The 24643-nt window shown below is 56.2% G+C and overlaps 7 protein-coding genes across 7 annotated transcripts; 4 read left to right on the top strand and 3 right to left on the bottom strand.

The window, feature by feature from the left end:
• Positions 1-174: 174 nt before the first annotated feature.
• Positions 175-489, top strand: BKCO1_1000073 (uncharacterized protein; the record flags this gene model as incomplete). Its single annotated transcript, XM_020269430.1, has 1 exon — positions 175-489. One exon carries the CDS (start codon positions 175-177, stop codon positions 487-489), a length of 315 nt encoding a protein of 104 aa, XP_020132939.1.
• A 388-nt stretch (positions 490-877) lies between these two features.
• On the bottom strand, positions 878-1636 carry BKCO1_1000072 (uncharacterized protein; the record flags this gene model as incomplete). Its single annotated transcript, XM_020269429.1, has 2 exons — positions 878-1144; positions 1322-1636. The coding sequence occupies 2 exons, from the start codon at positions 1634-1636 to the stop codon at positions 878-880; spliced, it is 582 nt and encodes a 193-aa protein (XP_020132940.1).
• Positions 1637-1884: 248 nt separating this feature from the next.
• BKCO1_1000071 (30s ribosomal protein s6-like) lies at positions 1885-3855 on the top strand (the record flags this gene model as incomplete). The annotated part of the gene is made up of 1 exon (XM_020269428.1): positions 1885-3855. The coding sequence occupies one exon, from the start codon at positions 1885-1887 to the stop codon at positions 3853-3855; it is 1971 nt and encodes a 656-aa protein (XP_020132941.1).
• Positions 3856-4272: 417 nt separating this feature from the next.
• On the bottom strand, positions 4273-5088 carry BKCO1_1000070 (zinc finger ring-type protein; the record flags this gene model as incomplete). Its single annotated transcript, XM_020269427.1, has 3 exons — positions 4273-4454; positions 4534-4920; positions 5073-5088. 3 exons carry the CDS (start codon positions 5086-5088, stop codon positions 4273-4275), a joined length of 585 nt encoding a protein of 194 aa, XP_020132942.1.
• A 312-nt stretch (positions 5089-5400) lies between these two features.
• On the top strand, positions 5401-8343 carry BKCO1_1000069 (uncharacterized protein; the record flags this gene model as incomplete). The annotated part of the gene is made up of 1 exon (XM_020269425.1): positions 5401-8343. The coding sequence occupies one exon, from the start codon at positions 5401-5403 to the stop codon at positions 8341-8343; it is 2943 nt and encodes a 980-aa protein (XP_020132841.1).
• Positions 8344-15057: 6714 nt separating this feature from the next.
• BKCO1_1000068 (copper fist dna binding domain protein) lies at positions 15058-16873 on the bottom strand (the record flags this gene model as incomplete). The annotated part of the gene is made up of 2 exons (XM_020269424.1): positions 15058-16637; positions 16795-16873. 2 exons carry the CDS (start codon positions 16871-16873, stop codon positions 15058-15060), a joined length of 1659 nt encoding a protein of 552 aa, XP_020132840.1.
• Positions 16874-20738: 3865 nt separating this feature from the next.
• BKCO1_1000067 (c6 finger domain-containing protein) lies at positions 20739-23210 on the top strand (the record flags this gene model as incomplete). Its single annotated transcript, XM_020269423.1, has 4 exons — positions 20739-21149; positions 21209-21321; positions 21383-21763; positions 21812-23210. The coding sequence occupies 4 exons, from the start codon at positions 20739-20741 to the stop codon at positions 23208-23210; spliced, it is 2304 nt and encodes a 767-aa protein (XP_020132849.1).
• Positions 23211-24643: the final 1433 nt, after the last annotated feature.

The following is a 24643-nucleotide window of genomic DNA, read 5'->3' as shown; positions in this document are numbered from 1 at the left end:
CCCCCCCCCCCCCCCCCCCCCTTTTTTTTTTTTTGTTTAATTCCTCCATTCCATTCTCCTCGCGCTTCCTCTCCTCTTTCCTTGTCCATCCACATTTCCACACCTCCCACTCCAGGGACCCTGAAGATTCCGTTAACTACTCGTGCTAGAAGAGGAGAGCTGATCAGGGTGCCCATGGACGGACGCCGGCGACAGAGAGAGACCTACTCCGAAGCCATGGTCCGTGAGAACGAACTCGAAGGCTTCCTTCTCATGTGCATCCCGCAGATCCACTCTCAGCTGCGCACGCCGGCGGGCGCGACGCGCGAGGAGGCGGAGCTGAGGCGGGCGCGGTTGCTCGAGCTGGTTCGCGAGTTCGAGAAGGAGGTGGACGAGGTGCAGCGGCCTGGCGGCAGACTGATCGAGCAGGAGGTGCACTGCGGGGAGCGGTACGGGTACCTCTTCATGGTCATCGAGGGTGTGCGGCAGGTGTACTTTATCCAACAATAGGGTGAATGGGCTTTTGTTGGCTGGCTGAGCTGAGGTATCGATGGCGAGGGTTGCATACTTGCCTCTACCTTCCATATACCTAGGGTACGGTATTCGCTGAGACTGGTCTGAAAAGGCCAGTATCTTTCGCGATCCGCTGTGCCATTCCACACAAACAACGATCAATTTATTCGAGACAATTTCTGAGTGTGACCAGCATTGTGATATGGAAATTGGGGTTTTCATCCAAATGTGAATGTCAACCCCCAGATCGACAGCAACCGCTCCGACAGCAGAAGTGCCCCACCATTGGTATCTACTTATTCAACTTTCTTGGATTCCACCCTTGAATTGTTCGCCTATTGCAACTGCCATAGTAACCCTCGGCATCATCCTCATCAACTAGGCCCTAGTTCTGGGCGGCGGCCTCGCGGACCATGCCGCGAAGGGCAAGGGCGATCGAGGGCCATTCGTTAGGCTGCCTCCGGTGCCAGATGGAGTAAGCAGCATCTGAAAGCATGTTAGCATAGTTCTTCATGATTCTTACAGGCGAATCCATGCCGAGAAGGTCTTGGGCGTTCGTGTCCCGACGATAGTGCTCACGCCAGCGCGTGAGATCTCCCATCAAGAGGCTGTTGTTGTTTTTGCATTTGCCGATAAGCTTGTTGAGCATGGCCTAGTCCTGAGAGTTATCTGATGTCATCAACGGCTGAGCAAGTCAAGACCAGAAGGAATATTTTTACGGGCACGATGCTCCCATCTGGGCCGAGATGTATGAGATGGTTTTCCACTTATTTCCAGACGGGACCATTCACCGTCCGTGATTCGATGGAAGAGGTCATGCTCCACTTACCAGCTGGCGTAAGGCACGAACGAACGGGCGGATGTTGTCTAGTGAGATGCTGCTCACCGTCTTGCCGCGATTCTCAGCGATGTTGCATAGGCGGCCCGCCTCGCAAGCGTAGTTTTGGATCTTCCGATGGAGACTTTCGCGTTCACCCTCGAGCCACCTGCAGCGTCCTAGTTGGTTGTCTGGAAGCTCATGAGACTTGTCGGCTGCGTCTTTGCGGGCGGTGGCGCCGTTGCGGGCGGCAATGTTGGGCGGCGGACGCGGCCTGGAAGATCCAGGGCAGCCACCGTCGCCAGGATGAGGGCTTTGCAGGCTCATCTTTGCAGCGGTTTTCCTGGGGATAAGAGTATGGAAAGAATGTGAAAAGTAGGAGCGGTGCTGGGCACAGGCGGCGTTTCATGTCTAGCGACCAGCGCGCCTTCCCTTTTTGGCACCCACGGCGCGTATGAGCCTTCCCAAACACTTCACAAGACATCGCACCTCCTGCGCTCTCCGCTCAGATCTTCTTGTTCCACCACATCAAAGAGTTCACCTCGCTTTCTCTAATTCAGTATTGGTCTTTCACTATGGGTAACAAAACCAGCTCTGTTAGCCCTGTCAAGGGCGCCAACATTACCATCTCTATCAACACCACCAGCGCCGTTAACATTACCAATCGCGTGTACATCAACAATTCCGTCGAGGACACCAGCTCCGTTAATGACACCAAGGACGCCAAGGACGCCAGCTCCATCGTGAACACCAGCCCCCCCAAAGACACCAGCTCAGCCAAGGACACCAGCTCCGCCAAGGACACCAGCTCCATCGAGAACACCAGCCCCCCCAAAGACACCAGCTTCCCCAAGGACACCAGCCCCCCCAAAAACACCAGCTTCCCCAAGGACACCAGCCCCCCCAAAGACACCAGCTCCATCGTGAACACCAGCCCCCCCAAAGACACCAGCTTCCCCAAAGACACCAGCTTCCCCAAGGACACCAGTTCAGCCAAGGACACCAGCTCCTCCAAGGACATCAGCTCCGCCGAGGACACCAGCTCAGCCAAGGACACCAGCTTCCCCAAGGACACCAGCTCCTCCAAAGACACAAGTTCCCCCAAAGACACCAGCTCCACCGAGGACACCAGCTCCCCCAAAGACACTAGCTCCCCTAAAAACACCGGCTTCCCTAAGGATACCAGCTCCATCGTAAACACCAGCTCCCACAAAGACGCCAGCTCCGCCAAGGACATCAGCTCAGCCGAGGACACCGGCTCAGCCAAAGACACCAGCTCCCACAAAGACACCGGCTCAGCCAAAGACACCAGCTCCCACAAAGACACCGGCTCAGCCAAAGACACCAGCTCCCACAAAGACACCAGCTCCCCCAAAGATACCAGCTCCGCCAAGGACACCAGCTCAGCCAAGGACACCAGCTCCGCCAAGGACATCAGCTCCGCCAAAGACACAAGCTTGATAAATGACACTAGCTACATCGAGGATACCAGTCGCGACAACAGAACCAACGGCTCCAACGCCGCCAACAATACAGACAAGGACCTGCCCGTGTATGGACCATTTCTGCCAACCGGGAAGAAGCGAAAGTTGATCTTGCGTGACCCCACATGCCCCAAGCACGGCGACGTAGAGGCAGCACGGAGGGCCAAGGAAGAATCAGTGCGTCTTTGTTATGTCGGAACCCCTCTAACCAGTCCAGGTATACAGACTGAGCATGCTCCTATAGAGACCGAGCGCGTTTCTAACGAGGAAGCGCGTAATCTTATCGAAGCTGAGCGTTCTCCTGTCGAAGTTGAGCGTTTTACTGTCGTGATAGTACATGATCCTACCAATCCGTACGACTCATGGACCAGTCTCCCTTCCTTAGGTGGCGCTGCCGATACTTATTTAATGGTTCCCGTAAACGTGTCGACCCTTGAATACTTCGGGATAGCAATAAGCCGGATGGAAGCCGAAATCAAGACGTACGAGGCCAAGGCAGATCATGAGTATAAGGCCGATCCTAAGGCGTATGAGGCCAAACTTGAAGCGTATAAGGCTTGCGTTGAGACATATATGGCCTACGTTAAGCTGCTCCTCGCATTCAAAGCCGAAGCTGAGATGCCTAAAACCGACTCTGAGATTTTTAAGGCGAGCGCGGAGGCGTATGGTACCTTCTGCCGCGCGTTCGAGGCCTTCGCTGATTTACGAAACCTCTACATGGGGTTGTCTAATGGAAGTTTCGAGGAGAGATCGGCCCAGGCCAAAGTTCAGGCCGAGAAGTTTGAGTCGACCTTCACTGAGTGGTCTCAGGTCTATGCCGAGGCGCAAAAGATCATTCAAAGGGCACTATACCTCCGCGATGGAGCCGGCAACGATGGAGCCGGAAATGATGGAGCCCGTGATGACAGACCGCAGAAGACAAGGAAGGAGAGGCGGGAGGAGCAGAAGGCGCAGCAGAAGCAGAACAAGAAGGACATGAAGAACATGAGGAAGGCGGAGGAGCAGAAGGCGCAGCAGAAGCAAGACAAGGAGGACATGGAGAACATGAGGAAGGCATTGTAAGTTCTGACTACGGCACAATCCCCGTCCTCGTCTCAAAGTAGGCCATTGTCTCCTAACCCATAGAATAGGAATCGCAACAACTAAAATGAGCGCTACACGACACAATTGTCTATTTCGCGGATGGAGAGTAGCATACGTTCTGGATTGGACGGCAAACCATGAAGTTGGGTCAGCAACATGGCAAGTGTCTCAGCAGCAAGGGGCTCAAGGGACCGGGGAATATCAACATGGTCGCCTCCGTCGAATACATGAGTACGGATGTTTGCTTCGACTCTAGATGTCCGATGGTAGTGATAATGCATTGTTTCTGAAAACCGTCCTCGTAGCAGAGCATCTTGGCCACCGCACTGCAAATCCATACACGCACCAACCCCAAACGCCTCGTCATGCGAATCCCATTTTTGATATCTCCCTCTATCAACCAAACTGATCATCCCACTCCTCCTCGTCGTCATCTGGCGGAGGCGGGGTCTTCTTCTTTAGAAGGGCCTTCCGATCAAGTGGGCACGTGCTGTTCATCTTCAGCCACGGACGGATGCAGTCCAGGTCGAAGCGATGCATGGCATTGCAAGGGAGCTCCACAACAAGCGGATACGGATCTGTGTCGGACAAGTACGGCGTTAGCACCACCTCAGTCCAGCGCTCCCCCAAAAAGCGACTGGAACACTGCGCACTCACCGTCCAGGAACGGTAACCTGCAGATGGCACACTCGTCGTCTTTCTTCAGGTCCTTCTTCGGCACGCGCTCCAGCTCGTCCAAGAAGCTGTCGGGCACGCCGTCAATCTCCTTGGGCGGGTTGTCGATCAAAGCCTGCAGCTGGTCGAACATGGGATTGTCCGACGCGTCGCCGTCGCGGTCGGCGCCCATGACGACCAGGGCGTCGCGGTACATGGAGAACAGGGCGATGACGTCGGTGGGCGTGGGCAGGGCGTGCGGGTTGTGGCGGGCGTGGGCCTCGTCGGACGTGTCGAGCTGCTCGAGCGCCGAGTAGAAGGTCGAGAGGTCCGGCCGCCGGCGCTGCTCGGCGTTGGCCTTTGCCTCCTCGGGGGAGATGTTGTGTTCGACTGTGCTGCAATGTCAGCGGGAGTCTTCCGTCAGGAGCTCCGTTCGCGGAGCTGCGGTCGTGGTGTGCGTGCGAAGGACTGCAGCGGACTCTGGCATTCAGCGGCTTCTGCGCAAGGCAGATGCTCTGTTGATGGAGATTGTAGACACGTACCTTCGTAGCCTGACATTGTGGGGAAATGGGGAGGGCGATGAACAGGCAGCAGCGGCAGCAGTCGTTGTTAAGAAGCTCTCTCTCCCGCTGCAGGCAGCTCCGGCCGCGTCCGCGTCTCTTCCCCGCGGTGGCGCGCGGACACGCGAGTCGCGGTCGGGGGTTTGGCATGCCGACACGACGTCAGTCAACCGCGTGCAACCTACAGGGCTGAGGGCCCAAATAAGGTACACCTTTCTACATTCCTTGACCCACCCCAACAACCCGTGGCCTCTTCCCCGCTCTGCATGTCGCAGCATGCCGGTCGCCCTGACCTCGGAATTGCAACGCTATGAACGGCCCGCAGGATCCTGAAGCCGCCACCGAGTCCTTCCCGCCCTTCTCGCCGCCGCAGAACCATCAGCTTCCCACTCCTGCCCTGTCTCCCAGCCAGACAGACGTCTCCGCCGCCGACGATGGCTCCGCCTCTGGTCTGGGCATTTCCTCCGTCCCCGAGGGCGCAGTGGTAAATGGTCTCGCGAATGCGCCGAAGAAGCAGGACACAAACGGGGCCGAGAGGAGAGGGAGGTCACTGTCACATCGCCATGGGTCCATGTCAATGGACGGCGCTGTTTTGGCCGGCTTGGATACCAAAGCGGACCATCCAAAGCGGAAGAACAGTGTGGCTTCGTCCACCTCGCCGCGTGGCGACGCCGAGAAGGAGCGCATCCTGAAGCTTTCCCCGGCCCAAATACATGAGCTGACCTCGTCACCAACATCACTGCCTCTGCGTCCGGTGGATGGTCCCATCGAGCCAATGCCAAAGCTGGATGAAGCACCTATGATCCTTGAGAAGTCATACCCGACAAACCACTCTCAAGAGTCAGCGTCTCCGCAAAAGTACACATCGCCGCCTGAAAATGGAGAGCATCGAATGCACAGCTCATCAAAAACAAAGGACGCTTCCAGCTATCCTGAGCCAAGCCATGTCAAATCCTCCTCACGGGACGCGAAGAGTAAACCCAGCATGTCGCGGACTGTTTCCACTCCAATCATGCGCCGAAAGCAATCCAATAGGGGTACGCCATCCTTAGATCAGGCCCAGCTAAAGTTCCGGCCAACTCCTTTGAATCTGGATGACAAAAGAGGCGATTCGAACGGCGGTCTCAAGCCTTCTGCTATACAAGAAACCCCTATGGCCTCTCCAATGCCAGCGACTATTCCCTTACCGCCATTGTCTATTCCCACTTATTTACAACTGGAGCTTTCGTCCGATAAACCTTCTCCGCTGTACATTCATCGACCCGTGAACAGTGACTTCCCGTACGAGTCATCGCGGATCAAGTTCGAACGTCTGTTGAACTTTCTTATTCTACCATTCGAACTCGAGCAATCTCTATGGTTTGGCGCCCTTGCCTGTCTTGATGCCTGGCTCTACACCTTTACCATCCTGCCTTTACGCTTTCTCAAGGCCCTCTGGATCCTCGCCAAGTGGTGGGCAACGAACGCGTGGAAGGAAGTACATGACATTGCCGTTTTCATCTACCAAGGTGTAGGCAGAGTTTGGCAGCGAAGACGAGGGATGGTAGAACATCCCGCCGGCAACGGCTCGATAGAGAATGACTTGACGCCACGCAAGTCATCTTTCTCTCAGGCCTCAGACCCTCCCTCTGGAGTTTCGACTGGGAATAGCATTCCTATCATCAAGGAGCCAGCGCCTTCACGGAGGCCTCCAAAATCCTCCATCTACCGCCACCGCAGGCTCAAGTCTGTGCCTTCCACTCTGCTTCCAAACCACAAAGCGGACATCCTGAAAGGCTTGTTGGTGCTCGCAACCTGCGTGGTCCTAATGCGGTTTGATGCAAGTAAGACATACCACAACATCAGAGGCCAGGCCGCGATCAAGCTGTACGTCATTTACAACGTTCTTGAAGTATGCGACCGGCTTTTCTCCGCACTGGGCCAAGACATTCTCGAGTGCCTTCTCTCGCGAGAGACCCTGGACCGGAACGCCGACGGCCGGAGCAAAGTAATCCGACCTTTCTGGATGTTCCTCCTAGCCCTGGCGTACACTTCTATTCACTCCACCGCCCTGTTCTACCAGGTCATCACCCTCAACGTTGCCGTCAACTCATACTCCAATGCCCTTCTCACGCTCTTGATGTCCAATCAATTCGTTGAGATCAAGGGCACCGTGTTCAAGAAGTTTGAAAAGGAAAACCTCTTCCAGCTTACCTGCGCGGACATGGTCGAGAGGTTCCAGCTATGGCTCATGTTGATGATCATCGCCTGCCGCAACATCGTCGAGGTCGGCGGTCTGAGCATCCTCGGGGACATATCAGGCTCGTCCAGCGCAGCCCTCGGCAGCAACGGCACGACGGCGCCATTCCGAAGCACAAGCATCATCCCCAAGAGCTTCACCATCTTCCCCAAATGGACGGGGCAGGTCATGGGCCCGTTCCTGCTCGTGCTCGGCAGCGAGATGCTCGTGGACTGGCTCAAGCACGCGTACATCACAAAGTTCAACAACACCAAGCCGGCCATCTACGGGCGCTTCCTCGACGTCCTCGCCAAGGACTACTACTCCAACGCCTTCTTCGACCAGAACCTCACCAAGCGGCTCGGCCTCCCCGTCCTGCCGCTCGCCTGCCTCTTCATCCGCGCCACCATCCAAACATACCACATGTTCCTCGCCACGCACATGCCACTACCCATCGCATCGCCCGCCACGAGCCTCTCAGTCGAGAGCGGCGGCTCGCAAGCCACATCGTCGTCGTCGCCCGCCACGACGGCCGCCCTCGCCCACATCGACCACATCTTCCGCCGCGCGCTCGGCCGCTCCTCGTTCGGCGCCGGCGGCAACGTCGCGTCCCCGCAGTCTTCTTATTTTTCCTCGACGATGACCGGGACGGCGTGGCAGCTGTGGTCGCTCGACGACGTCATCGCCTTCACCACCATGATCGTCGTCTTCCTCGTCGGCTACTTCGTGCTGCTCGCGTTCAAGCTCGTGCTCGGCATGGCGCTGCTCGGCTTCGCGCGCTCGCGCTACAAGGGCATGAAGGAGCGCGAGAAGATGGTCACCACCACCGACGGCAAGCGCGTCGGCGGCTGGGGCGTCGTCGAGGTCGAGGACGACAAGAAGAGGTGGATCTATGCGGACGACCCCGAGGGGCTGCGGGCGCTGCGGGAGAGGGAGGCCAAGGCGAGGGAGAAGGAGATGAAGGAGGCGAGGGGGGGCGATGGGAAGTTGGAGGGGACGAGTCGGTATAGCATGGTTGCTAAGAGGATTTGGTAGTGGGGGAAGAGAAGAGGTTGGTGTGGGTGGTGGTGGAGTGGAGATGGAGAGGAGGGGGGGTGGGGGAGGGGAGAGGAGTAAATGATGATGTTTTTTTTTTTTCGTTGTTGCGGAAGAAGATGCTTGCATATGTGGGGGTGTTACGTGAATATCCGAGGTGTAGTACAACAACTAACGAGCCGAAGAGACTAGGTTTTTTTTTTCTCTCTTTCGGGCAATGATGTTACTGAGAGAGAAGGCTTGACGTATCACAGATGGCTTACCTCCAGGTCTCCGCCTGTTGTGCCAGACTGTCCGGATGAGGAATCCGCATCGACGGTGGTCACGTTCGCGACATACTCCTAGTTATTTCCATTACTATCGTGTCCGACCGACTGATAGATGCTCTCGGAGATACGAAGGTTCCTATATGGTTATCCCCTACAGCCGACGTCGTCACCGCAGGACACTTCGACAGCCATTATCGGCACTAGGAAGGTTCAGGCGGGTGCGGATAGCGGGCGCGGGTTGGCGAATGTTCTAGTGAAGCAAGGGTTAAGGCGGGCGAGCGGGTGATGACGCCATTGTAGATGCGCTGGGACTCTAGTAGGGGTACTGAGGAATAGCCCTTGTACGAGATTCTCACTACCGTCGCAGACGAAGGGGTGTGCTGTCGCTTTTCTCGCCCTGTTTTGACAGGTCAGCCTCTACATTATTCCACACCCGGTGCAGTGGAAAAGGGCTGCACACGCGAGCGTCTTCGCGCCCACGGCGGCTACACAACGTTGCGTTCCCGCTCACCGGTTAGGCTTTGTCGTCGTTACTACCCAGGGAGGACGAACATTATTGGGCACCGCCACTGCGCTGTACAGCAGTCAGTACTCGTGCCACTACCCCTGCCCCTCGCCCTCGCCCTCGCCCTCCCCTACTGCCAGGGGCACGCAGATACCCCTCACTTTCCACTAGCCGGACCCCATTTTCGTCTTTCCCTTGACCCGAAGATTGAGATTCCAGACATGCCGAATCTCCCCGCTGGTGCCGCCATAGAACAACCCCCCCTGCTAATTGGAGGGGTTCCAACAACCGTCCGACGGCCCGAGTCGCCGAGTCTGTGTGTGTCTGTGTGTGTGTATGGGGGAGGGAGACAGAGTACCTAGTGCGGTCTTCGGCTCGAATCGGGAAAAGCTTGTCGAAGCTTGTTTTTCCAGTGGAGCCCCGGCACGGCAACGCAACGCAACGCAACACAAGCTGGCACACACCCAACTGTGGCTGGCGCCGCATACTCTTTCACCGGTGTTTGCGGGATGATCGTAACGGAAAGCATTATTAGCAAGCGGGCGAGAGGCTGAAAGAGCGTACCGTGCTTTTTTGTCGGGGATTTTTATTGGTTGTAATACAATGCCCGTCGAAGGGTGCAGGGCAGGGGAAAGAGGTTTCTTGGGATGAACGGATCCTTTTCGATGACCGGGGGGACTAGGGCATTGCATGAGAGGGACGGCATGCCTGATGATCTGGATCGAGAGTGACGGCGGTTGATCTGAGCGCCGGGGGGAGGAAGGGTCGATGGTTTGGAAGTGTTCTGGATCGGGATGGGGATGCTCGGAGATAGCTCGGGGGCGCGTGATTGGGTGTACCGTCGACAGTGGCGGCTGCGTGCCTGGCGGTGCTAGCAAGCTTGGGGAGATTGGGATGGGATTGGTGGGGCCGTTTGGCTTTAGTCGTTGTGGGAAAAGGAGACGTGGTCTGAGTGTGATGGTGGTGGAGGGAGCAAGCGAGCCTTGGTGTTGAGAAGGTGGCCTGTTAGCTTGGAAGGTCTGATGGCGCTGACCGTACCTGGTCAGCCATGTGTCTATTCATGACCCGATGCTTGCTTGCCGTGGTACGTTGGGACAAGGTTAGATGCCTGCTGGATTCCAGTTGCTTCGGCACTGATGATAATCACGTGCGAGAGCGCGGCCACGACTTTCTTTCCTTCCCGACTTATTCGACCTACGTCATTGACGCGACCTGCCATCATCAAGGCCAAATCAGGCGAGAAGGATGCGCCAAAAAAAAAAAAAAAAACGTTCAAAGACCCTGGTCAGCGGCCGCCGATCTTGTAGTCACTCCCACGCTTACACCACTGCGTGGTATGTCTGTGGCTTGCCAGACACAAAGCATTTTCATGTTTGAACAAGCATTCCAAACCAATTACATCAACCAGGCACTGGACGTGCTTCGCCAGAAGATTGACACCATGCCGTCGCTCTCAAAGAATCAGTTCAAGGTCATCAGAAGCATACTGGAAAGGCTGTCCGTCCAGCAAAGGGAAAACACTGTTGTCCAGTCATGCATCACCTCGTAATGCTCATGTTCAACTGTTTGCGGGTCGGACAAAGATCTCGATTACAACATACTCCAATTACAGCGCTAGCTCCACGTCAATTTCGACTCTTAACACGCACTCTTTTGATAGTCTCTCATCCATCAAAATGATGTGCAGACTCGTGGACGTTGAAGGGAAAATTGTCGTCTCATTTGAAGCCGTGGCGATCATCGAGGACTCGGGAGTCCTGTTGAAACACTTCGGAACGCACCAGCCTCCATTACTCGTGGGATGCGCAAGAGAACTGACGTTTTCGATGGAGAATTCCAATATCAAGAGGGTCAAATGCCTGCTAAGCGCAGTCTTTCACATCAAGGTCAATAATGAATGGAAGTTTTCAAGCCATATGACTACACAATATGAGTAGCTGAATCGGGGTAGAACGTATTTTTCGAGTGCGAAACCCATCCCGATCTGTTAAAAAGAAAGTATCCAAAGCCGTGACTACCAGAGACGGCACCCTGCTCTTAGCCTCTTAGACACTCTCACTGGACTTGATATCGATGGAACCATGGAGTGTCCACTGGAGTTGGCCTCTATTTTGGCTTTCATGTCTTCTCTTCTAGATTTCAGTATGGAGTTATCCGCATGTTTCTAACTAAAAATGCTATCAGAAGATAGTTATTTCGTCATTTCATTGATGCCGTCCGTTTACATCATCACCCACGGCAATTCGGAAATCCTCAGGCTGATTAAGAAAGACAACCTCGGAAGTGCGGTTGGGATGCTGGAGCAAGGACGGACATCCCTCAGGGGACTGCAACACGAAAGGTCGGTCGTTACTAAGTATAAGTAATCACTATGGGCAAAATCTTGGTTTGCTCGGTCTTCTTTGATGGTCTCATGTCTGACCGGTCACTCGGACCTAAACTATCGCACGAGACCCTTGAAAGCACATGAAGTCCTAGTGGACGGGTTTCTAGACTTGAAACGAAGGGTCGATTCGACAGAGTGAGAGCAGGGGCAGATTGCAGGAGTGATGCGGAGATAAGCGACGGGGTTCAGGCACACCAAGTTGAATTGTCGGTTTCAGTATAGGCACTGTGCACCGGGCACACAGCTATAAAGTGCTTCATCCATCTCCTATATCATGGACGAGTCTCGACTACTCGACAGCACGGACGGCTGAAGTTCTCGTGCGTAGGCAAAGTCGTGGCCGCGAATACGGATCGTTTTCTGGCCAGAGTTGGCTGCCCTCGACAGTACATACGAGGGTGGCTGTCACCGAATCATGCAATTCCAGCGGCTCCGGCGAGTAGTTATGGCGATGATGCATCAGGTGGAGGGAGGACATGACACAACTCAGAACTACGTAACCTTCCTCTTTCCCGACGCCGCGGACCTTCCCGTCGGCCCTTTCCCCGTAGTCGGCTCTTTCTCCGTATCGTTGCAACTCTTCCCGTGGTGTAGATCCCGTGTCATGAGGCGTCCGTCCACGAGACCGCAGCCCGCAGCCCGCAGACCCTTTGCACCGGACCGCGCTCTTCCACCACGACAACGGAATCGGTTCCGCTCTCCATCGGATCCGGCCAAGCCGACACTGCCACCTGCCTTCGATACGACGTCGATAGCGAGACGGAGACAGCTCCGGCGCTATGGTGGGAGGGGGGCGCAGCTCGCGCGGCGTTATGGGTCCAACGTCCAACACAGCCAACGACGTGGAATCGGGAAATCGAGACATCGAGAAATCGACATCGGTAATTTGCTGCGGCAACGCACCCCACTCGGCAAAGCTGCCCACGTCCAGCCACATCGGACCGCAATCCTTCACCCATCGGTTGCACATGCGAGCTTTCGGCCGGCGCTAGAGAGACACACCTTTGCTCAACCCCAGAAAATTTTCAACATCACAAAGGGCGCGTGGTGGTTGGCGATCCAACGACACCATCAGACTGCTAGCCGGCTAGCCCGCCGGACAATGCCAAAAAAAGGGCCGAAGTAGATCAGTAGTAGTCGTAGCGAGAGACAGAACAGACTTCGAGTGGTACACCGGCCAGCAGCGGAGCCTTTTTAAAAAGCGCGCAGTAGCCCCTCGGCTCGGCAGGAAGAAGAAGTAATAAAAACAAAACAAAACACACCCTCTCCGGTGGTTCCCCCTCCCTTTATTCGTTCGTCCTGTTTTCGCTCGTGTATGCAACAACAACGACGAACATTAACCCCCCCCCACTCCCCCACCCTACACCCGAAACATTTCCATCCACGACTGTCATCAGCATCATCATGCATCCAATTGGAAGGATGAAAGGAAGGCAGCAAGGAAGGAAGGGGGGGGGGGAAATTCGCTCTCTGCATTATTATCATTATTATTGCTGCTGCGCCTCCCCCGCCTCACTTTTCCTCCCATCGTCTCCTCCGCCTGCCTACCTACCTGCCTGCCTGCCTGCCTTCTGCCCGTCACCCTCTCCCCTTGAAACCTTCTGCAAGCAAAATATCACTCCACCGCCGCTGCCGCTGCTGAACGCCGTAACCGCCCACCCGCCTTTTTTGTCTCCCCCCTTCCCGCGCTTGACGCGCGCGAGAGCCAATAGGAAAGTGCGCTACTGTCACTGTTGCTGCTGCTACTGCTGCTGTCACTGCTGCTGCTACTGCTGCTGCTACTGCTGCCACTACTGCTGCGTTGCCAGCTGACTACCCCACATGCTGCTTTCTGCGGCAAACCAAAAAAAAAAAACCATAGCCAATAATGAACCCCGTTGCGGTCTTCGTGACTAGACTTTCGCGAAATGTACTGAGCGAGACGACTACCCGTCCGGCCAGCCGTATTGCACACACAGTAAAGAGAGTGTGCCATGGCCAGTCGGGTTCGTGTCGGTCGCACGTCGGCGGATGGTTTTGCGACAGGAAGGAGTGGAAAAGGCCTGCTGCTAGGTCCCGCCGCGTTTCACCTGGTTAAAACGCCGTCTTGCCGCCCTGCCCACCCACCCCTGGCTTAAACGGATCTTCTGTCGATCACCCTTGGGTGAAGGATCGCGAGGACGAAGGAAGCGCCCGGGATGGAGCGGGAGATGCCGAAAGGGTTAAAAAAAAAAAAAAACAAATGGAGACCCTGAATACCGTTTGATCGTTACACGGCCTTCAAACTTCGGAAATCTTTTTGAGGTTTCGCAAGAGTGTGTACGTTGTTTATGTTTTTGCCTAGAGCATCGGTCAAGTTTCATAGGTTGAAATCCATTTCTATATTCTACCCCTCCCCCTTCGACCCTGCGTCAAATGCAACCCTTTGCACCAACATAATCATCGCTGACGCGCATATCTCTCAATTTGACGTGCATTGCATGCATGGTCAAGTCTATCTTTAATCCAACTGGTCCGAACTGTATACCGTATTCAAGACCCCCTCCTATAGCAATAAAGAAAAAGAACTGAAAACAACAAGTTCCGCCGTCTATACTTTTGACTCCACCGGATGCCGCCCAAAAAGTGGTTTGAAGGGGGGGTTATGGCTGTGTGCGTGTGGAAGGGGACGAAAAAGACAGGTCAAGCAGGAAAGACGAAAAGAAGAAAAACAAAAGGCCACACCACCGTCCATCCCCTTTCCTTCAATCAAGGAAAAAAAGACGAGAAAAGAGCCCTCTCCTTTCTCCATCCCCCTGGGTGTTGATATCTACAGCGCGAATGAAAATAGAAAGAACTAAGAATAAAACCGCTTGTGAAAGGCCACCAAGAACACGCGATTGAGACCTGAGTGGCCGAGCGAAAAGGGGGATCCAAACTAGGGAAAAGCCTCCAAGATCCCCCAAAGCTCGCCAACTGCAATCGGCGACGTCCAAGGGGCCGAAACTAACAAAAATGACAACTAGGCAAGAAGTCTATTTCGCTGCGCATCAAGATGATTTGTTCCGAATGTCTGCCTTGAGCCATCGTCGGAACGATGCTGGGCCGGCTGCTTTTTTTTTTGTCGCTGATGCTGACGTGCATAGTGTTGCTCTTTTTTGGCTCGCGGTGAATGCTGCTGTGGTTGCTGAGAATTGGATGATCGAAACGACTGGACGGCGAGAGTGGCCAACAAGGGATAGGTATCATCGCATCTACAGCGTCATATGTCATGGCGTCGTAAAGGATATCTCTCGAACAAAACGGAAAAAAACAGGCCGAATAAAACTACCTAATTTAATGCTGGGGCAGGCCGGAAGTGGGAAAATGTGCGGCGTCCATGGGAAAAAATATCGCACAATCTTCGACCGCCAATCTCGCGTCTCGGTAAATTTTGACTAGCCTGCCAAGGCGGCGGCCGCAGACCATTGCTCGCGCGTAGCCCGCCGCCAGGCCTCCGATCCAAAGCACTTTTGCACACCGAACGCGAGACGAGCTGCCAAAGATTGATACGACTGTGTGTGGACTACCGACGGCCTGGCAGCTTGCCACGGGGGTTATAACCACGACGGGAATTCCGCGTTCTGGCTGCTCATCGGTTCTACAGGGACTGAGAAGCCATTCACGCCCATACCAGTGCCGAGCATATTGTACCAGTCTGAGCCTTGAGAGTTTGCAGTGGCCGCTGTGTCAAGTCCGGTCTGGGGTGCGTTCATAGGAGCGCTATAATTGGCAGCAGTGAAGGTAGCTTCCGGGAACCCTGACGGAGCAGCAGCCGACGTCTGGAACATGGCCTGGCTGTCGAGCGCACTGGTGCCGAACACCGCCGGCTGACCCATGACGTTGCCATCTTGAGAGCTCGGCATGAAGCCAAGGTCCAAGTTCTGACGAGGCTCATTTGCCGGAACCGAGGTCGGCATTTGTTGACGAACATCTTGCTGGCTGAGCGATGCTGAGCTGAGACGGTAAGATTGAGGATCCCGCATCTGGAAGGGATCGTTCATCAGCTGCCGATCGCTGACAGAAGGGTCTTGCTGCATCTTGTTCAAGTCCATGTCGCCAAACAGAGCAGGTTCACCAACCTCGGATTGTGCGCCGGAAGACGAGGTGGTCATGCCCGGGACACTCTGGCGGTTCGAATCCCCGCTGTGGGAGACGGGCTGCAGCGAGTCCGAGAGCTTGTTCGGATCCAGGGGAAGATCGCCAGCAGACCAGGGGTACGGGTTGGTAGTCATGTCCGCAGCAGCCGAAGGAATGTTGTAGTCAAAATCCGGGGTAAGATCGCCAGTAGGAGAGGTGGATATGCTGTCCACCCCGTACTGCGGGGCAGGGGCGTACATGCTGTTCACCCACGAGTAAGTGTGCACCGGCAGACTTTCCGACATGGGCAGGCCATGGTGATCGGGCGCCTCTCCAACCATCTTGCTCAGTGCGCTTTGCTGGTTGTAGGCGTATTTCGAGGGATCGAAGATGGAGCAGTCATTCTCCAAGCTGGCAGCAAGAGGGGTCATGGGCACGCTCTCTGCCGTGCTCTGCGGAGGAAAGTAACCATATGCAGAATTGTTCAGGTTCAAGCTGTCAACCGAGCGGCGGGCTGGGTCCATGGTGCGGCTGTACATCTCGGCGAGATTGTCGTGAGACTTGTGAACACTGCTGCCGTGGGGAGTGTGGTGCCGCGGTATCCGGTACGGAGCGCCCGAGGTGTGAGCAGAGTTGTTCAAGCGGTGGCATGGCTTGTGGTGCCCGTTGGCAAAGACGGTCAGCGTCGTCTCCGAGTGGGCACTCGTGAGACGTGGCTTGGCCTTGCTGAGCTGCACATTCTTGGTGAAGCCCGTGTCCAGCTTGAGATCCAGGTCCTTTTTCATGCCGCAGTGGCATTGCTCGCCGAGATGGCAGGCACAGCCGTGCGAGGGTCCAGCAAGGCTCAGGGCCGTTTCAATGTTGACGTGACCATCGTGCTCGCCTTCGCTTGCGCCGGCGGCAGCGGCAGCGGCAGCCGCCTTCTCCGCCTTGGCTTTGTCCTTCTTAGTACCGCAGTCGCAGCGGGCGTGGTGCGACTTGGTCTTGCGAGCCTTCTGACAGTGTTCGCACTGCTTGACAGGACGACCCTTGGGGTTGATGTGTCTTAGTGGACGATCTGCGTGCCTGTCAGAGCTGCGTTCTTGGAAAGATTTTGGCTTGCCTGGGGCCGCTCAGCGGCGCGGCGGCGAGGTTGATGGCGGCGGCGGAAGGCTGCGAGGTAAAGACACGGCTCGAGGCAGTCTGGCGTCACTTGCGGCAGTAGGAAGGTTTACCTGAGTGCGTGCACCCGCTGACACGATGGCCTTTGATGCACGAGTCACAAGCGTATTTCTCGTTATTTATGAGAGGCATGCTTGGAGTCCTGTGCACAGGCCGGGCGGTCTGGCTGACGCTCTCTACGATCGCGGTGGTGGGCACTTGGAAGCAGGCAGGCGACGGGAGGTCGACGGTTGTCGGCCGGGAGACTGCAGCGGGCCGAGAAGCTCGACGGCGTCGCGAAGGGTCGGGAAGCGGTGGTCGCGCGGGCGGGAAGAGAGTGCGGCGGGGGAGGGTGAGCGCTGGAGACGCCGATTGAAACGCCGCAGCAGAGTGGAGAGAGAAAAGGCGGCTGAGAGGTAGAGGGGCCGAGCCGTGCACCAGATGGCGCTGGCCGAAACGCGTTCAACTCGGGGATCGAGGATGGGCCGCTCAGCACAGGTTGGGATGGGAGGGCGTCCTCGGTGTTGGTAGGTGTTTGGAGGAGGTGAGCGAAGCCGACTCGAGGTGGGCGGGCGCACTGGTGAAAATAGGTCTGCCGCAACAGGCTAGGCCTTTCCGCTGCCTTTGCAACCTCGATCGTAACCAGCCCGTCGCTACCATTCGCTCCAGGCCTCCTGAGCGCCGGTCACGCTCCCTGCAAGACGCGCCGCCCGCACCAGCCCGCCAGAGGCCAGTTGTTTTCGCCGACACAGCCACTCTTCCTGTGCAATCGGCTGCCGCCCGCGCTCGGCGGCAAAGCGTGCGAATGCCTCTTCAGGACGTGCGCGCTGCTAGCCAGAGGCGATCACGCGCTTGCTCCCAACTTCCACCGCTGCTTTGGTCGTGCTCCGACGCAGGGCAACCGACCCGGCGCCCGCCGTCGCCCTGGAGCCCTGTCAACACCCATGGACCAGACGCCCTCGACCGGTGGGACCGCGCACAATCTCGCCAGGGCCCGCCCGCCGGAACCCGCGATGCCTCCACGCCTTCAGCCGCCGCAGCTGCACAGCGCAGCGCTGTCGCCGTCGCCGTCGCCGTCGCTCCGGCGCCGTCAGCGGTGAGCGAACCCCATATTCTTACCGCAGGCGCATATACCGCGCCGCCGCCGATCGAGGAGCGAATGCGGCGGCCGCGCGGACGCTACAGGCGGCCACCTGGGCCTTGTTGGCGGGGGCGGGTTAGCCCCAGCTTGCACTTCGGCACCCCAAGGCGCTGCAGAATGCACTGCTCCCAACGAATGCGTCGCCTGCCTGGCTACGTAATGCCGGAGGGGTCGCCTCTGCGCTGGCCACTACTGACGCTATCGATCGTTGCCAAGTCGCGGATCAGCGACCGTCCGCACCAGACCCGCCCGCATCCCGGCCGGCGAGGCGTCGCTCTCGAGCAACGCAGGTGCAAACAGCTGGCTTGTCCTGCGCCATCAGCCCGCGAGACAGATCCGAGTTCATGACGAGAGCCAGGCACCAGATTCCCCTGTGTCGCCGCTACACCCGTGCCGTGTGCTCACCACCGCCGCCGCTTCGCAAATACGCCGGTCAGGCGAGGCCGGGCAAACGCTCTGGCGGCTTCGCGCCGCAGGATCCCCTGGCTGTGAGTTCCGATACCGTAGCAGCCATCGAGCGCCGCTGTTCGCAGATCCAATGATGACATGCCTCGCTCTTTCCTATTTTCGGACACATCTCCTTCGTCTGGAGAGATCATGCAGCATCCCTCCCGACCTCGACGCAGGCACGGCGAGCCGCTTATTTGATCACCACTCGCCAGTCACTCAACACGCCTACGGAATCATGTGAGCCAAGCCAGCGCGTGGAGCAGGCGATTGCCTTGGCCTCGGGACAGCCCCGTCCCCTGTCCGATGGATTGGCGTCTCTTCGACATCGAATTGTTTCTAGAAGTGAAGCAATAATCCCGCTGTGGCGTATGTCTCGCTTTTGCCTATTCGCATGCACAGGAACGTGTCAATTCCTACCGAGTGCCACAATGCTTACAACTGATCTCAATTCTCCCTCCTGCCTTTCAAAACTTAGCAGGCTCTCTGCATGTGAGTAGTTGGAATCCACGTCTATGACTTCGGAACCTTTGTTTATTGCTAAAGATTGCTTGCCCCGGCCAGGTAGCCGGGGTGTAACGTCTTTCGCAGGACGGTGAAAGATCTTTTCTCACCCACCGTTGGCGCCTGCCTAGTTGAGACTGGTCTATGGCCGCTGGGCCGCAAGCGTGGCATCACAGCAACGGTCTGGGTTATTTCGATCTAGATGCTCGACTGATTCCATGACCAGACACATGCTCCAGTAGCCTGCCGTTGTGGTACATTATGCGGCGAAGCGAGGAGGCACAGCAGCGTGGTGAAGACGATGGCCGAGGATGTCGCGCGTCCCCGCTCGACAGCTCATGCGGTGTGAGTGCGTGATAGCGGAGCGCACGCTGGAGTGATTTCGCGCAAAAACCACGCAGTGATTCGGGCGCATGGGAGGGCGAGAAACGGCATTCGCGCACGACTGGTGGCGGGTAATCGACCGCGCTGCAGCCTGGGTATTTGTGGTTCACGCGGACCGACATTGCTCGTAAGCAACCGGATCTTCACTTGAAGCTATACCCGACGCCTATGCCCGTACGCTTGACGATATCCTTTTATAGAATGAAGGAAAATCCTGTTATTTTTGCTTCTCAGGAGATCGGTCTTCGTCACGCTCAATGGTCATATTACGCCAGCCTCACATGACCATTTGTCGTTAGCCACGGGCATATCCTCACGCGGGGGTCCCTTGGGCGTTATAGCCCGACTGCTTAGTGATGGACTTGAAACACTACCTGGAGCGGTAATTTCCTCGACAGCTTCGCAGCTTCTTTCAAACAAACATGCCTTCCCAATGTCGTCGTTTCGGCCTATGCGTTGCTCACTTCCCCGATAGATTACCATCATCCCGCTTTTCCTGAAGCTTATCAAGCTCCCTTGAAGATTGGCTAAAAGTCGCTTAGTTGGTGGGTAGAAGCTTCCAAGGCGGGTGGTTTGCATAGACTCTTTCACGTAATTGCCAAATCGTGTCTGGACGTTGGGTGTAACGTTACATGTGGCCATTTAATCATCTTAAACGCCACCTTACATGCTGACGAACTGACGTGGTTTGTAAGCGGAATAAAATCCAAGTCTACAAGCCCGTCCATCTCTGTGCCATGTCCTGGTTGGTAATTGACGTTCAAAGAGCATCTAAGCCAACTAGAGGCAGGCTATACCGTGGTTTGAGAACAAGTTCGTAATGCATGAGGCGGTATACTTGACTGCCTCATCGCTGAGCATCATCCGCACTCAAGTAGCCAGAATCCTCCGTGGCTCTGCCAATATCCGGGGGGATGTCTTCTCCAAAGTTGCCATCTCTGCGGCAACGACTTTGCCCGGGCCGGGTAGTTAGTGTCGCCGGTGATGTGCCGTGAGATTGCTGGAGAGAGCGCGGTATCACTCGTGACGGCGCCGAGCAGCAAGCAGCTTGCGGACCTGGTGCCGGTGAGCAGGGCCCCGTCCGGGTCGGGGATGGGGTGTGGATGGGCGGCTGCAAACATCGAGCGACACATGGGCACGGATCACAGCTGTCGCGCGTGGCTCTCAACCACCGAACTGTTTCTCCGCCCGCCGCTCCGTCTCTCAGTCCGAGCCTGGAAGAACTCAGGCCCGAGGTACCTCGTCCAACAACGTCTCGTGTCGCGACGATGGCGGCAAGTTGCGTTGCGGCCGCCAGAACGCGGAGCAGTGTCGACCATGCCGCAGAAAACCAGCGCTGCGCACCATTGCGTGCCTCGAGAGCTGCCCGTTCGGCTAGCGCCATTACATAAGCCCTGTACTCGCGCAAACCAAAACGCGACTCGCTCGACGACCTCCACCTGCCACAACCCGCCAACCGCGCCGCCGCCTTTCTAAGCACCCATCTCGTCCAGCGCACGCCGTCCCGACGCGTCGTCTCCATCCCGGCGTGCCACGGCAAACATGTCGGAGCCCCAGTCGTACCCGTCGCCCAACGCCGCGCAGATGGCCGCCGGCGCCGCCGGCCTCTACGCCCATCCGAACGGCAACATGTCGCCAGCCGAGGCCTCGAGCGCCGTCGACCCGCACCTTTCTCTGCACAGCGGTCAGACCCTCGAGCAGGAGCTTTCTGCCCAGTTGCGCGGCGCCGCCGAGGCTCCAATGGGCCAGGCACAGCACCAGCAGCCGCAGCATGGCCTTCCAATGGCCCATGTCGGCCAGGTCCACACCCCAGTTCAGCAGCCGTCGACACCGCAGCAAATGGCCCAGAACGCCATGAACATGACGCAAGATCCACACTACAGCCAGCAGGACAGCAATCAGAGGAAAAGGTCAAAGGTGTCGCGCGCCTGCGACGAATGTAGGAGAAAGAAGGTACGAGGCAGTCGCGCCACTCGAGTTTTAAGCGCCACCGCCTCTCTGACAACGGCCAGATTCGCTGCGACGCGACTTCTGAAAATGGACCCGAGGCATGCACAAGCTGCAAGCGCACAGGCGCACGCTGCCAGTTCAGCCGGCAGCCCATGAAGAGAGGCCCGAGCAAAGGGTATTGTTCCCCTCACACCGCTCTCTTTGCGACTTCATCGGAACGTGCTCACCATCACTAGTTACATCAAGGAACTAGCCGATCGACTCACCCGGCTTGAGTACGAGCAGCAGCAACAGATTGGCCATTCTCCCCAAAACGGACAACAACACTCGCAAGTCCCCGAGCTTCAGAGCTACCTTCAGTCGATGGGCGATCAAAGTATGGCCGGCTTAACAGACTTTTCCGCCACTTCTCCCGCGCCGCATTACGGCAGCGAGCGGAAGAGGACTCACTCCATGTCCGAAGGTCCAGGAGACCAATTCCGAACTTCCTTATCACAACCGCCCAATGGTGCGCAACAATCCTGGGATCGCAGGGAGCCATTTGGCACTGGCTACGAGCATGATGCTGCCGGCACATTCTTCGAGTTTAGCCAGAACGCTGACGTAGCAGTGAACGAGTAAGCGCCTATTTTTGACTTTTTGTGGATCCTTTGCTGACCATACAGGTACTACCGCGTGATTCAAGACACGTACCCCGTCCTGCCGTTTGATTTGAGAAATCTGAAAGGCCGTTTGGCAAACTGCGACGCCAAACTGCGGGACGCCTTCACCGCTGCGATCGACTGCGCCGTCAGAGCCTGGCCGTCTACAAGCTTGGCCATGGAGTCCAACCACCAAGAACGTTGCTACAAGGCTTACCAGATGCTGACATCGCTTGTTGGTACTACCGTTAAACCAGCTGGCATTATCCTTGTCCAAAGCTTCTTACTACTCACGATCGAGGCCGACGTGCATGGCCCTCGCCGTTCGCAACCCCTTTCCTATCCGGATAGCCAGCCGTTGAAGGATATGTGCCTTGCCCAGGCCACTAGAGTTGCTACGAGCTTACGATTTGATGCCTTAATATTCCGGCAGCGAGGTCAGGAGATTAGCCCAGACAATGACGAGGCGCTGGGTCGACGCCTCTTCTGGGTTCTCTTCATCTTTGATCAGCTGCATGCTATCAGCACAGCGACTGCACCCAGCCTCTCGGCTGAGCGCAGCCACCTCACTGGCGATGACGAAGCCCTCTTTGGACCCGTGACTTTTGCTCTGGCTCGTCTTTGCAAGGCTATGGGAGGCTTGCCCGATTACTATAGGACACTTGCGGACGTCCCTCCCAGTAACAATGACGTGCTGGCTTTGTACGATCCAAACAACGCCATCATGAAGCTGACGAAGACGGCTTTCCTATCCTCTCTTGAAAGATTCTCCGAGACTTTGCCCTCAGACCCCCATCCTTTGATCCTTCTTGCCTACTTCCATGTCCATCTCCTCATCGTCCGCCACACCCCCGGCTCTGAACCCGGGGAGATCTTGCATGACGCGACAGCTATTGTCACTCACTTGCAGAGACACCAGGCTCTCATCACAACGCCACACCACCACTTCGCCGCTCTGGCCGCCCTAACATTAGGCGAACTGGCCGAGAAAGACGAGACCAGGGAAGAATCGCTGCGCTTGCTAGGAGAGCTGGAAGGCGTCCTGAACCGCAATAAGGTCGAAGGCGACCTCGGCTGGGACGCCAGCGTCCGCGAGTACGCCGGCAAGAAGCGCTCGTCCATCAACGAGTCGAACGGCGGCGCGTCGTCGACGATGCTCGAGCACTTGGCCGCAGCGGCCGTCGGCGAGCGCAGGGACTCGGGCTCGAAGGCGTCGCCTTCGGAGACCCGGCCCGGAAGCAGCGGCGGAGGCGACCCGCCGAAGGACGACATCAGCAACGCCGCGGCCGCGGCGGCGGCGGCCGTTGCGGCCGCGGCGTCCCTCAACCAGAGCTTGCACTTCAACCCCGCAAACCTGGTCAGAGACGGCTACCTGAACGTCCTCGCGCACGTGCTGAACCAGCAGCAGCCACAGCAACACTGAGGAGTCCGTTCTGTTCTCTTTTTTCTTCAGGCACAAGCTAGCTAGTGTTGCTTTGTAACTTGGTGCCTATTTGCGCAGCGGCGCCTTTTGTGTTTTTGTTTTTCCCTTGTCTCCTCTCCCCTTTTATTTGGGTCAGAATGGCCGGGAACCCTGGCGTGTATCAAGCGGTTAAGGATGGTAGCATCGTTGAGTGCTAGTACGACAAAGGTGCGTGGGCGAAGGGGAAGGTTTCAAGAACAAAAACATCAAAGCAAGCAAGCAAGGCATAGCTTTTACTATTCTGTGTTTTCTTAGGCGGTGGGGGGAGGGAGGCAGACCGGGTCCATTACTTTTATCTCACCTTGGGAGCCGGTGGTTGGAATGACGGTTATACCGTAGTTCGATTGGAAGGAAATCGGGACACAGGCACAAATTATGTGACGTTGGATGCTGATCTGGCTTGAATTGTGTGTACGTGTTTGTTGAGTTGGGATGTCTGTCTAAATAGCTGCGCTGTGCATAAGAGGCGCGAAGTGAGTTGAGAAATTGATCGCAGGACAGACGCCACAACCCATCGGTTCCTTATACGACTCATTCCGTTTTCATTCCCTTCTCCCCCATCTAAAGTAACCCGTTCACGAGATATATAATGTTCGACTATAAGAGCGCAACGCATGTTCCTTCCCCCCCTGCCTTGACCATAGGTCAAATATGTGCCATGAGGATGGAAGGGACATCAAATACGCGTATGCGATTAGAAACCTCTGATAGTATTTGTGTGTTCTCTGGGGCTACAACAGCAAATAGGAGCGGTGAAAGAAACCAAAAAAAAAAAAAAAACAGTAAGAAGCAACATAGCTTCAGAGCCCTCCGTATAATCACTCCACTGTATTCCTCCCCGACTTACTTCCACCCTACACACACCCAAGCCTTCTCGATGGCTTATCTGAGGGAGGGATGAGGACACAGGCAGGCAAAAATGCTGGATGACTGACTGACTGACGGACTCTCTCTTCATCGTGAACGTACAAGTCAAGAGCGGAAAGGAAATAGCCCACCCAATAAAAAAAGGAAAACCGAAGTCCATCACTTGGAACCACAAACTCCTCGCCCGCTTTCATCTATTCCCGAAGCAACAAAATAAAACCAAGACAAGACAAACGTAAACGCATACCGAGACAAGGCGTGTATCGGAAGGGTAAAGAGAACGATGAAAAAAAAAAACCACAAGCAATGAAAATATTCGCACGTTGTGAAGCGAATAATCCAATCTGGTCTGAATGCAACAAAGAAGCCTTTCTTCAGTGCAGTGACTCCACTGAAATGAAGCTCAACGAAAAGCTCGACGACCATTTTGCGCCAGAGATGCCAAGACAAGGAAAAGGAAATTCGAGAAATTGAAATACAATTCAACCAGGTATGCGGGCGGGAGAGGCTACCTCAGGACGTTTGCT

This window comes from Diplodia corticola, assembly GCF_001883845.1.
Source record: "Diplodia corticola strain CBS 112549 chromosome Unknown scaffold10, whole genome shotgun sequence".
Classification (NCBI taxonomy): Eukaryota; Fungi; Ascomycota; class Dothideomycetes; order Botryosphaeriales; family Botryosphaeriaceae; genus Diplodia; species Diplodia corticola.
This window is presented reverse-complemented; position numbering and strand designations above follow the sequence as displayed.